The sequence below is a fragment of the Asparagus officinalis genome, chromosome 3 (genome assembly GCF_001876935.1).
Source record: "Asparagus officinalis chromosome 3, Aspof.V1, whole genome shotgun sequence".
NCBI lineage: Eukaryota > Viridiplantae > Streptophyta > Magnoliopsida > Asparagales > Asparagaceae > Asparagus > Asparagus officinalis.
Window position 1 is genome coordinate 42,658,691 of NC_033796.1, and position 14,035 is coordinate 42,672,725.

General features: G+C 39.6%; 1 protein-coding gene across 1 annotated transcript; it reads left to right on the plus strand.

Annotated features, from left to right (window-relative positions):
• Window positions 10,207–11,095, plus strand: LOC109832246. Its single transcript, XM_020399673.1, has 2 exons — window positions 10,207–10,555; window positions 10,667–11,095. The coding sequence occupies exons 1-2, from the start codon at window positions 10,310–10,312 to the stop codon at window positions 11,081–11,083; spliced, it is 663 nt and encodes a 220-aa protein (XP_020255262.1). The 5' UTR covers window positions 10,207–10,309; the 3' UTR covers window positions 11,084–11,095.

Genomic DNA, 14,035 nt, shown 5'->3' on the forward strand with positions numbered 1-14,035 from the left:
CTGTAGGCGTCAAAAAATACTTGCAGACATCCAAATACCATTCAAAACAACATGCGAGAACAATTTACTCCGTCATCAGGCCCAACACAAGCACTGGCGCGCGCCAACCTCATGCGCTGGTCGCCGGCTAAGCCGCCGACAGCATCTATAGGTGCCCGCCGCGCCTCAGCGCGACAGTACTTGTCGTCTTTGTTCGCGGCTGAAAGCGCCCGACAGCTTGTCTGTCGCGGCTTGGCGCCGCTTGCAATCTACGGGTGCGCGCCGCTATGTTAAAGCGAGTGTACTGCCCAGCCCCAGTTACGAAACAGTTATATGCATGATATCTTGAGCGGCCCACGCTGGCCCAGCATACCAGAAACAGCAAGGGTGTGCTTGACGGTGGACAATGCCAGCTTAAACACGAAAAAAGGTGCGCTTAAAAAGTCGTCTTAGGACGAGCCGCGTTTTAAGGCACGCATCAAACGCTGCTCCATATACTTGCTCTAATCTCGGCCGCCGGCAGCCTTAACACTGCCGCCGCAATAGCCGCCGGCTAGCTGTAGACTGCCCAGCGCCGACAAAGAGAAACACGCGCAGCTCATTATTTCGCCCTTCCGCTTTCACCTGCTGTGCCACTGAGAGCCCTAATAGAATACCTCCCTCAGCCAACGAATTAAAGGACAGAGAGCCATTTTGGAGCAGAAGCATACTGAGTCTTTGCGTGATTTTGAAGAAAAGAAAGAGAGCAATGTTTCTACCCTCTAGACAGCATCATTTGCGCTGAATCCTAGAGATTCTATAGCTCAGGACTGTGATCCTTTGGAAGCAACGCCGGCCACATCTTACCCACTCGATAAGATATATTCGTTTTTCAAATCTACTATCGATAAAACGACTAGGCAAGAGCCTATCCTTAACAACCTCTCGTCATCTACGGAATCGGTTGCGTCCACGCAATCTAACAGCATTCCCGCGCCACAGCGCCAAAGTCCACAAAAAGCCGAGGAGCTTGATAAACAATTTCTGTGTTATTTTCTCGAGAGTTGTATTTATCTTTTTATTTTCATTGTAATTCTTGCTAAACGCATACGATCAGTATCTTAATGGATCCATCTGCAATGTGCGAAACAACTTTCGCTGAAAACAAAAACTGCGCTGACCAACAGTCGGGAGCCAAGCGGCCTCCTCCACCTCGCCCTGCCGATGGCCGCGCTGGTGCTCGCAGCCCGCATTAGAGCATCTGTCACCGAAACGATGATCGCAATAGTGAATTCGATCAGGACCAAAATACGAGGCGAGTATATGTCACCTCGTCATCAAAATCCTCCTCACCCCGCAATTGTGCTAGGTAAGATTTCTTCTCCCAAGAAAGTTTCCCGAGTCTTCTAGTTCCATATGCCAGCACCGCCCATGCGTACGAGTTCCTGTTCCATAAGTCATTTGCAAAAAGAATCAACCTGCCCGACATCTCTGCTTGCCGAATGACCCTTCACCAGATTTCAAGGCGACTCCTTAAACCACAGGATGCGTCTCGGTATGACATAGGAGAGCTCCGCTTCCAGAGGACCAACGTCAACGCCATCTCTTGACTTTGGAAATCAATTCCCCTGTAATAGCTTCCTCTAAGCTTGCCATGTATTTGATGTAAATGGACCAGAGAAATGAAAAGGAATTGCTGACAAGAGGCTGTAAGTGGACAGGGGTGAATTTGAACGTGACAAAATCACACATGGGCCAGTATACAACACCACTTAGTAATGTAGGAGTCAGGTCTCTCTTCAACCGGGCAAAAATCTCAGGCGCAGTTTCACCTTGTAATTTTGGCAGAAACCTTGATACGGTATTAAACCATAAATGCAATAAGGGTCCTGAGACCAGCATGTGCCAAGTAAATTGAGAACCAAAAATCCTGACTCCAATTTTCTCAGAGAATGCATCAGTAGCTCTCAAATCAAACCAAATTTGTCTAACTGATACCGGTAGTTCCTCATCCTCATTGAAAGATTGAAGCACTTGAAGAAATACCCACTCACCTCGAGTTTTATCTCTAACAGCTTCTTTGACTTTCTGTACAAAATCTTCTTGGCTTTTGACATCTCGAAGTTCCACTCGCCCCATCTGCAATCCACTAGCTACTAAATGCACATGTGAACCAATGAACCCTGACACTACAACTTTCCCTTGAAGATCTAACTTTTCAATTCCCAGGCCTATGAGCTCCGTTTGGAGAGTGTGTTCTTTACAGGCGGAAGGGAGAGATTTCTCATCGGCAGACGGCGAGTTGGCCCAAGAGGCCGCGGCGACCTGAGCAATTCCGATGTTGCCGCAGTTCCGGCGAGCCTTGTTGCTGAGCTGGCGAACGAAATTAGGCGGAAACTTGAGGATGAGAGCTGAGGATCTCAATCCTCTGCTGATTCTCTTGGCTCTGTTGCCGGCCATGGCTGAAACTGTGTTGCTGGCCATGGCTGAAACGTTCGAAACTGGCAGTTTCTTGTTGGTTTTTTTCTTCTTGCTTGAGATTGGCCACGGTGGGTTCTTGAGCTTTGGCTTTTTCTTGCTTGAGATTGGCCATGGTCGTTTCTTGTGCTTTGGCTCTCTCTTGTTTGAGGATGGCCATGGCGGTTTCTTGAGCTTTGGTTTTTTCCGCCTTCTCGGGGGTGAAAGGTAAATAGAAGGAGATACTCCTCTTCTCGAAACCTCGACCAATACCTGATTTTCTGCCACAGCTTTTAGAAACTCCTCTTTAACCTTATTTGCTGGTAACTTTTCCCTAAGCGACTGCATCGCTCTTACGCTTGGAGTGGACTTCTTGGAGATCTGCATGCCTCTAAGCTCAAGACTGAACTTTTCCTTCAGAACACCCAATTGTGCTCTTGATTCACCATCTGTTGTAACCATGTTAGGCAAAAACTGTTTACTTCCTTGATTGGGGGTAGGGTTGGAAGTGCTACTGGAACCAACAAGGCTTGCATCCTGTTTCTTTTTGTTATCAGGAGTATGAGATATATCTTCTGTCTTGAGAGGGTGCTTCCTTCCAGACCTTAGCTTGACACTATCATCCAAATCGGCTTGATCTACACTAGGTGCCTTTGAAGTAGACCTCAGTGAAGAATCCATGTCCTTCAAAGTTTGTTCTCCATCTATATATTTTCCTGCAGTGTCTTGTTCCTTTTGCTGCTTCATATGTGACTTCCATTTCCTTCCTGAAGTTTATGTCTGTGCAGATGCAGAAACAGGTGGCTGAGCTTTAGCATCAACATCAGTACTCTTCGCACTTGCCTTTGACCCAGGTGGCCATCTTCCTTTGTTTCTTGCAAAATTTGAAGGATTCTGTGAGGGACTGAATCCTCGATTGGTTCCTTTGGGGATGATTCTGGCCATGATGAGCCTGAAACAAACTTAAGGGAAATGGTGATAGAAAGAATTGGGAGAATTGAGAGAGAATGAAGACAGGGGTTGAGTTGAGAAGAAGAACAGAGCTCTAATTTCATTCATATCATACTCAATTGTACAATTCCCTATTTATACAAGCTAACCTCTGAGTTGAAGTTTGCGCACGTGCACAAACAGCACACAGCCCACAACAGAAAACAAACAGAAAACAGAAACAGTTATACAGTTGTTGAGCTGGACATTTCATATAGGACCTCAGTAATTATAAGTGCTTGCAGATAGCTCCCTAGGCTTTGCGTATCAGGCCACTTTGTGTATCAGTCCCCAGCTTCTCAAGCCATCAGTCTTCAAGCTTTCGAGGTCTTTGGCGCAATTGACAGGGTTGTTCATCAGGTCCTGACAGTTTACTAAAGACAATATAAGGTACGTATCAAGGTCAAATGTAGGAAACCTTACGGTCTCTAACAAGCCTCTAGCTAGCTCAAAACTGATTACACCACCAAAAATATGATGATACTGGCAAACTTTGGAAATCAATTCCCCTGTAACAGCTTCCTCTAAGCTTGCCATGTATTTGATGTAAATGGACCAGAGAAATGAAAAGGAATTGCTGACAAGAGGCTGTAAGTGGACAGGGGTGAATTTGAACGTGACAAAATCACACATGGGCCAGTATACAACACCACTTAGTAATGTAGGAGTCAGGTCTCTCTTCAACCGGGCAAAAATCTCAGGCGCAGTTTCACCTTGTAATTTTGGCAGAAACCTTGATACGGTATTAAACCATAAATGCAATAAGGGTCCTGAGACCAGCATGTGCCAAGTAAATTGAGAACCAAAAATCCTGACTCCAATTTTCTCAGAGAATGCATCAGTAGCTCTCAAATCAAACCAAATTTGTCTAACTGATACCGGTAGTTCCTCATCCTCATTGAAAGATTGAAGCACTTGAAGAAATACCCACTCACCTCGAGTTTTATCTCTAACAGCTTCTTTGACTTTCTGTACAAAATCTTCTTGGCTTTTGACATCTCGAAGTTCCACTCGCCCCATCTGCAATCCACTAGCTACTAAATGCACATGTGAACCAATGAACCCTGACACTACAACTTTCCCTTGAAGATCTAACTTTTCAATTCCCAGGCCTATGAGCTCCGTTTGGAGAGTGTGTTCTTTACAGGCGGAAGGGAGAGATTCCTCATCGGCAGACGGCGAGTTGGCCCAAGAGGCCGCGGCGACCTGAGCAATTCCGATGTTGCCGCAGTTCCGGCGAGCCTTGTTGCTGAGCTGGCGAACGAAATTAGGCGGAAACTTGAGGATGAGAGCTGAGGATCTCAATCCTCTGCTGATTCTCTTGGCTCTGTTGCCGGCCATGGCTGAAACTGTGTTGCTGGCCATGGCTGAAACGTTCGAAACTGGCAGTTTCTTGTTGGTTTTTTTCTTCTTGCTTGAGATTGGCCACGGTGGGTTCTTGAGCTTTGGCTTTTTCTTGCTTGAGATTGGCCATGGTCGTTTCTTGTGCTTTGGCTCTCTCTTGTTTGAGGATGGCCATGGCGGTTTCTTGAGCTTTGGTTTTTTCCGCCTTCTCGGGGGTGAAAGGTAAATAGAAGGAGATACTCCTCTTCTCGAAACCTCGACCAATACCTGAAGTGGGCTTGCAGATACTCCCAGGCTTTGCGTACTAGGACACTTTGTGTACTCAGTCCCCAGCTAAGCCATCAGTCTTCAAGCTTTCGAGGTCTTTGGCGCAATTGACAGGGTTGTTCATCAGGTCCTGACAGTTTACTAAAGACAATATAAGGTACGTAATTAATCAAAATTTTGATATCTGGATTACTAGTTTTAACTTTTTTTTTTCTTCAAAATTCTAATCATTCAAGTATAAACGGGATTACATCGCAAGACAGCTGATCCTAGGATGATATATTGGTTACATGAGGATGAGGACTGTTTTTATTTGATTCGATTTGTGGATTAAATGATTATGATTTAACTGATTTAGTAACTATTTTAGGTTCGAACAACTAAAAAGATGTCCAAATCTATTGTTGCATGATCCTGTTTCATTGTTCAATAGTAAGAAGAATAAAAGAAGAAATTTTCGATTTGAACTCATTCCCACTTTTTTTTTAAAAAAACTGACCCTATCGCGTTTTATTTACTGGGATCGACCTACTTTGTGGCCACGTCAGTAGCGTGACTGACGTGGCCACAAAGCGGGTTGATTTTTTTTATCTGATTCCTTAATAGTCGGAGTTGGCAACCCCGACTATTTGCTAATGTACAAGCTAAATTAGTCGGGGTTACCAACCCCGACTAATTTAGGACCATGTCTAATTAGTCGGGGTTGGAAACCCCGGCCAATTTGAAAGCCTTTTTGGAAATGGTCGGGTTTCCCAATCCTGTCCATCTTCAAGGATACGGATGGAGATTCTCTCGAGATCCAGTGAAGAAGACAAGGACGAGTACTTGAGACACAAGGGTTCCTCTCGAAGAGGTAATAATTAATTTGATTATTGATTTTTGAGTTGTTTCTGTTTCTAATCCTTCTCTTTGTTTTTATATGAAGGGGATTTTACGGTGAGATTTGATGGGAAGAATGCGGAGCTGAAGCAGTGGATGCTGACGCCGAGATCGAAGCATTCCGCAACGGAGCAGCGACGGAGGAGCAAAATTAATGATAGATCCGTCATTTTGATGGATAATGCTAGTTCTCCCATCTTTGGTTGGGCTGTGGGTCCCACATGTCTTCTCTATCTTCACCTACGTCATTGCATGGGCTTGTGGCTAGAAAAGTTTTTCCCTACCCGAAGTAAAAAATGTCAGTTGTTGACTTATTATTTCTATTATATAAAAATATCTAATTAGAGGGCCCATTAAGATAATCAATAGTACTATTCCATGTAGCTAATTATAAGCTTTCTTTACAATTAAGATTGTAAGAATCTGGACCATATTTCTAAACCTACGGCACAAATTCCTGAAACTACAAAAAAAAAAGTAAAAGAATCCTGCTGTAAAATAGCATTTTCTTAATAATATAGCATATTTCAAATAGCCAACGTTAATATGTTTTAAGATATATATACAGAGCACGAATTATAAAAATAATATTAATTCTACCTAAAGAATGTGTTGCATTTCTGAGATAAATATAACATGGTTGAATTATTACATATTGTATTTTTGAGCAGTTCATATATATCATTCCTTGGTATTCATTTGAGCTCTTTCGTATTCCCTCGAAAGCCTAAGTGGAAATGAGAGAGTACATATATAAACACAGTACAAACTTTGCGTCAGTTTACATTTGCTCCTCTATTTTCTATTTTAGAAACAGAGAACTGCAAATAGGTGTGGGCGCGTACCGTTACACACCTTCTACATATGTAAAAATAAAAGCCAACAGCTTCGGTGCTTCATGACATCTTCTGTAAATAGAAAAGCCTAAAATCTAGCTCTCTAATCCACAATTTAAGGGATTATGCGTCTGTAAATAGAAAAGCCTAAAATCTAGCTCTCTAATCCACAATTTAAGGGATTATGCGGTTGATAGGCCTTCCACACCTACATTTCCACAATTTAAGGGATTATGCGGTTGATAGGCCTTCCACACCTACATTTGTAAATAGGTTGAACTTAGAAGGTAGTTTTGGAGTTGAAAACATCATAGAAAAGTATAAAACTAATATTTGAGAAGGGTTAGTTTTCTTCAACTAATTTTTCACTTGATCGTTAACAAAATCTTATTTGGCCTTATTCTATCATATTAGATTTCTCTCTTCTATTTTTCCTTCCACGTTCTGTTTTGCAAATTTGAACATGGGAGCAGGGCCGGCCCCAGGGGCAGGCGGGAGAGGCCTGCGCCTAGGGCCCCCAAAAAACAGGGCCCCCTATGTAATTTTATATATATACATATGGAAATTGGAAAAGTAAGAGGATTTTTATGCAAAAGTGTTAGAGGCTATAAATACAAAAACGAAAAACCCTTGGTCTCTCCGATTTCCGAAGTGGCCGTCTGATCGCCGACCTCTCTTCTTCTTCTCTGATTCTCTCTGAAGTGACGTTTCTTCTTCCCGACTCCGTCCGGACCGTCTGCAGTCCGCTCCTCCGTCGTCAAACTCCACGACGCCGTCTCCGGCGACTCCCTCCGTCCCTCCTACCAGCAAGGCAAACGCGACCTCGCCGCCAGTGTCTTTGCCCTTTGGAGACTCTATCTCTGTCTGCAATCTGCGCCTCCTCTGGCCGGCGACTCCGTCAAGGTTACAAGGTATATAAGTATATTTGAATAATTGAATATTTCTATAAACTATACTTAGAATAGCATAATATCTTTGTTTCATCACTTCATGACCTAATAATACTTTTGCTTTGTTATTGATTCTATACAGCACGAATCTGTGCATAACATTATTAACATACATGAATTAGTTGTATAAACAAAGTATGAATCTGTGCATAACATATATTATGAATCTGTGCATAACATATATGAAATTATGAATCAGACTATACTTAGTATATTTGCTGATTAGTGATTAATCAATTGAAAACAGAAACCATAATATGCATACAGGCTGTATAATCAAAGTGCGGTACCTGAACAATGAAAATCAGTAGCTAGTGATCCATACTTCAAATGATTGCATCGTGTCCCAAAAAAATCTTTAAGTCCAAACTTTGTTTTTGTCTATTGAATAGGAAGAAGAGATAAAAGTGCATCTTTTAGGATTCAGGCGTGTTGATCTGAAATTTGTTTGAAGTTAAACTATTCAAATTTTAAGGTAATTTTATAACTTTATAAATTATAATATTTGTTGATCTTATGTATTTTAGTATTTGTATATAATTTTTTATGTAGGCATCCCTAAAGTTACTTAGGTGCAACACTTTATTTTTTTTTAAAAATCTTGAATATAGGAGGGCCCCTTTAAGATTTTTGTTCAAGTTTTTGCCTAGGGCCCCCGAATGCTCAGGACCGGCCCTGCATGGGAGGTTGGAAAAGTAATTCAAAACCAAACATTTGATAATTGGGTTAAAGAAGTATATGAAGGACTCAATTTCCTCATAGACTTTTTGTTAGTAATAATAATGTTAAGGAGGAAAAAAATCTGAGGCATGAAGATAGATCACTTTCCTTAAATAAATATTCGACACTTAATAACCTAAGTTTGCTTTAGATTAAGCGACTAAGCTTCCTAAGATAGAACAAATTATGAAAATTCTATAGAGCAAATCTAAAAAATTTCACTGGTTCTATGTAAACAAGCTTGTAGGATTGCAGCTTTTTTAGAGAAAAAAGTTTAAGAAAAAAGTAAAGTTTTAAGTATGAAAACATAGGCCTCTTATGGGGTTGAAAGGGTTTACTCAACAATCGCATATTTTCAAAACGCTCTTTGAAAATAACGAACACTTTAGAGCATCTCCAACAGCTTCCCCAAAATTTTCTCCAAAATGGAGAAACAAAAGTCATATTCTCCAAATTATTTTTGCTCCAACTCCAACAGCTTCTCCATTTTGAAAAATCGCATTTATTACAATAATAAAGCTCTCTCCAAAATTTTGAAGAATGCTGCAGATTTGGGGAAGACTCCCTATTTTTTCTCCTCCTTCCCTATTTTGGGGAATGAGATGGGGAATCTGTTGGACAAAAAAAAAGCTCTATATTCCCCAAAATTGAGTATTTCAAGAAGATGGGGAAGCTGTTGGAGATGCTCTAATGCCTAGTTTCATACGCGGGAAACTTTCAAAAAAAATAGTATATATATTATAAAAATAAATAATTAACAGTGGAAACTTTCAAATAATTAACAGTCATTTTTCAATAGTGGAAACTTTCAAATAATTAACAGTCATTTCTTAATTTTGAATTTTAAAATAATTTCTGAAAATTAAATAAATAATATAATAAAAGTATATATATTATAATTTAGAAGCTAATGCTTCGACTCATTTGTCAAATCTAATAATCATTATAGGCTTTGTTGATGGAATACATGTATAAAAGAAGATCGAGTTTGAAAGAGGTACGAATGTTAAAGAAGACGCATCAATTGCATGATAATTATTTCAATGCTTAATAAAACGGGCAGATATGAAAACAAATACACCGACCTCAACAATATTTATGAGCTTAGAGACGCGGGTTGTTTTTTTTTTTTTTTTTTTTTGGGGGGGGTGGGGGGGGGGGGGGTTGAATATGAGAGAGAGAGAGAGAGAGAGAGAGAGACTTTAATTCATGATGAAGTGGTGTGGGTGAGTTTTTAATTTGGGACTAAAGAGGTGTTGGAGTGCTTTAAATTTGAGTTCTTTAGTGACCCAAATGTGGACGAAGTTGGAGTTAATGGAAGAGCGATGACATTCAATCCCCTTCTCAACCGTATTACTCAATACTCACCTCCCCCCCCCCCCCTCCATCAATTTATTGTCACCTCCCTTCCTTACGCTGCACCCCCGCCCAACTCCCTTCCCTTCCCAAATTAGCTACCCATATTAATTTTTGAGCCGTGGAATAACCGAACGGTAATATTTAGTACTTTCTTATACCTCCCTTCTGTTTCCTTCCCCCCCCCCCCCCTGTTTTCGTGTGGGCTTTGTCACGTGTGGTGGAGCACAAAAGGGGCCGTGTAATCTATGAACACGTGAGGTGGAAAATGATGCTGCGAGGGTAAGAGTGAGCGGGTGTGGGTGTGGGTGTGGGTGTACGAGAGGGAGCGGGTACGTGGGCCTTTTTCCGATGACCCTTCTGAAGCATTCTCTATTGGATCCTTCCGGTGCAGTTCAACCCTCTTAAATGGGGCCTTAAACACACCCTATATAACGACCTCAATTCCACCGTTGGTGTACACTCTCACACACAAGTGACGCGCATATAGAAGAAAAGAGAGGGAGGGGAAATTAAACTTTATTAATTAATTTCTTCATCAAACTAAATTCCATGGTGTCCTTGCAAGCGTCCCTTCGCCAAGGAGAAAGGAAAACTAGCCTAGATGATCAAGAGAAGATCGCCTTGTTGTCTTCGAAGAAAAGAAAGTGGGGAGGAGGAGGAGGAGGAGAGAGCGAGAGGGATCAGGAGCTCGCCAAGGAGCTCAAACTATGTAAAAAAGAACAAGATGATGATGATGTCGAGCTCAATCTCGACGCTCCCTTGCCTCTAGAGTGGGAAAGGTGCCTTGATATCAAGGTACATAATAATACATATATATTTCCTTCTTCTTCTTTTTTTTTTTTTTGGTTCTGTGTGGTGTTAGCTAGGCATTAATTAATTATATATGTTACAATTTTCATGTTGCAGTCTGGTCAGATACACTTCTACAACACCAGGACTCACAAGAGGACCTCCAAGGACCCCAGGTCAAGCCCACGTCCGAGCCTAGACCTTGAGCTCAACCTCAATTTGACGAACCAAGTCGATCAACAGGTGCGAACCGAGCATGAGCCTAGTAATGAAACTGATCGCCAACTGATCAAGCGTAAGGATGATAATTCTGGCAGGCCTTCTTCACCGTCGCCCTCATGGATTTCATTCGACACCGATCGGCAAGAGATGGTAGCGGCCGTGTGCGTGAGATGCCACATGCTTGTTATGATGTGCAAGGCGACTCCATCTTGCCCTAACTGCAAGTTCGTGCACCCGCAAGGCCAGAGCTCTACTTCCTTCCATGAGATTAGTAAGCCTCTAGGGTTTAGGCTCTTGTGTTGCAAGGACTAGATCGATAGCCCTTTAATTAATATTGCGTGTTATAAATTGTAGGTCGATCTCGTGAAGATGTAAATACACAAATTAAATAGTAGATATTTTGTCAGTTGTTTGTTTAATAACAGCTAGGTATAGTATTGTAAGTAGGGGATGGTCGTTGGTAGTGAATCTGTGGATGCAACATTTTGTCCGTGTGAGTAATTGCGTGTATTATGATGGTATAAAGAAAGAAGCAAATTAAGGGTAGTAAATGCAAATCTTCCGTTGGATTAATGGTAATCCTCGCCTTATCTTAATTTCATGTACTCCCTTTTTTAATTCATTAGTGGTAGAGTGAGAGGCTTAATTACTTGATTTTTTGGCAGGGAAGTAATGAATTTGACGTACGATCTTGTAGTTGAGAATTGAGAACAATAATCCATACGTCATAATTTTGTTAGCTTAGTTACTATGCTTTATGCTATAAACAAAAGCTTCGATCGGTATTCTTATGGGACAAAGCAACATGCGTTCTTTACTTTCTCTTTCAGATTCTATTCAAAGCAAGGATACTTATCCTGTTATTTTTCCTATAATTGTAAATAAAAAATACTTCTCTTGAGTTAATATCTTTCAATAAGAGTAGATTTTTTGATACCGGTTATATGCTTATAATTTTCATCTAGATACTCTTCGTCGATTGATTGTTGGATCATATTTCATCAATCCTTTTAGTATGACAACATCATCTAACTAGATTAGACGTCCAACTTAGAGCAACGTGACACGAGGCATTTTTTTTGTTTTTACATCTTCTAATCTTTCATCTTAGAGCAACGTGACACGAGGCATTTTTTTGTTTTATCTCCTGTAGTCAGCCCGCCCCGCCCCCCCCAACGCCTTCTCCATATTCTTTACTGATTCCATCTGATTATTAAATTCCTAATTCTCTCGGGCCTCATTTGATATGCAGGAATGGATCAGAATGATTCTCATTCATGTATACCAAACATGGCACATTTTTTAAAGCTAGAATGCTCATGAGCATTCCTAATGATTTGGTAGGGAATGGGCATTCCCACTTAAATGGGAATGAAAATTAAATTAAATACCACATATTTCTTAATTTTTTATTAATTATCCATACCCAAAAATAAAATGATTTTTCATTCTTACTTTATTATCTAATCGTATCCAAACATGAGAATGTAAATGACCATTTCAGTCTCGCATTAATTTTATTTCATTTTATACTCCATTCCATTTTGACTTCACTCGATTCCCGCGTATCAAACTAGGCATTAGCATCTTGCCTTGATTACCAAGTAAATTTTATAATTTTCACTAAATTTTTTTCCCCTGAAACAAACATCTATAAAGAAAAAAAAATAAAAAAGAATGTAATAATCATGTTTGGGCGTTTAGCGAAAGGAATGGAGGTGAATCATTTCTTAGCTGTTGATGTATTATGATGGTCCGCAACAATTCAATCCTCTACCCTCTAATTTGAGGGTTAACCAAATTATATAAAATAAAGGTTAGGGGATGTGAGATTTGTTACTTCATTCCCTTTCAAAAAAAACTCAGAAACATTAACGCCTCATTTGGTACGCGGGATTGGAGTCAAGTGAGAATGGAAAGAAGGTAGGAATGGAATGGAATAGATGTGAGAATGGAATGTGCATTCTCTTTCTCATGTTTGGGCGCGTTTAGAGAATGAAACGAGAATGACAATCTTATTCTCATTCTCATGTTTGGTATCATTTGTTCACATGTGAGAATAAAATTTAGTTTTCTAATAATGCCCTTACAAAAACACATAATTTTAAAAACATAAAATTATTTTAAAAATGACTAAATAATTTATTTTTTAGAAAAATAAGTTTTATAGAAATGATATTTTTTTCTTATAGAAATAATTTTTTAGTTGATAGTTATATTTTGATACATCGCCTCAACAACAATTTTGGACTTTTGCTTTACTAATTAAAAAATAATTTTCATAGAAACTATTTTTGATTATAGATAATTATAATTCCACATTTTTAACTTCTAATGCTACATGTCTACTACGTGTACGAGCAGCTAATGCTAGTACTAGCATCACTATGCACAAACGTATACAATAGACTAAATTCCATATGCATGCTGCATGATTTATGACTGAATTCCATGTGCATGCATGAAGAGAGAAATCGGAAGAAAACACTAAAATTTGAAGGATTAGAAAAACATGTTAACTTTTAGTTTGTATATAAAATTTCAATGAAATTTCAAATGCACCTTTAACTTTCGAACAATTGGTTAGGAGTAGAAAATATGTTAACCTAGAAAGTTTGAAGGAATAGAAAGCATGTTAATCTCTAATCAAAATATAAAGTTCTTATCTCATCAATTAAGCACATTATTTCTTGTTGTGAGTGCTTTAAAAAAATTACTGAAAAGATTAGGCACATATGCTTCAATGGAACTTCAAATCATACATCCAACGATCAAATATTTACTAACTTAATTGCTAATAGATTACGCAACCGAGTCGCTAAAAGATAAAAAGTTATTGTAAAGATTAGGTAAAGATTAGCCACACATACATATTTTAAAAAGAAATAATGGTTACCTAACCGAGTCGCATCAAGACGAAGATGAGATTTTTTTTTCTACTACAGACGCGATGGAACTAGAGTAAAGTCGAACAAAGAATAGTATTTTAATATTTTGCATCTATTTATATATTTGTACGAGCAACTAATGATATTATTTCCATAGAAATAATTTTTCGTATGAGAATTTATATACATTCATATCTTTTAAGGAGGGTATAATCAAAAATTATTTGTTTATTTTTATTCCCACTTAAGTGGAAATATTAATTACTTGTCAAATGGTTGAGAATAATAATTCTCACATAAAGTGGGAATTGATTTGTGTTTAGTACGCATGAATAAAAAGTTGGAATTGCATTTCATTCTCACTCATTCCCATGTT

What these genes read in the sequence shown, in the direction of transcription:
- LOC109832246 (XM_020399673.1), top strand. Translation starts at nt 10,310, where the DNA reads ATGGTGTCCTTGCAAGCGTCCCTTCGCCAAGGAGAAAGGAAAACTAGC. An exon ending in AAAGGTGCCTTGATATCAAG is followed by an intron (nt 10,556 to 10,666) that starts GTACATAATAAT and finishes TTCATGTTGCAG; the next exon opens with TCTGGTCAGATACACTTCTA.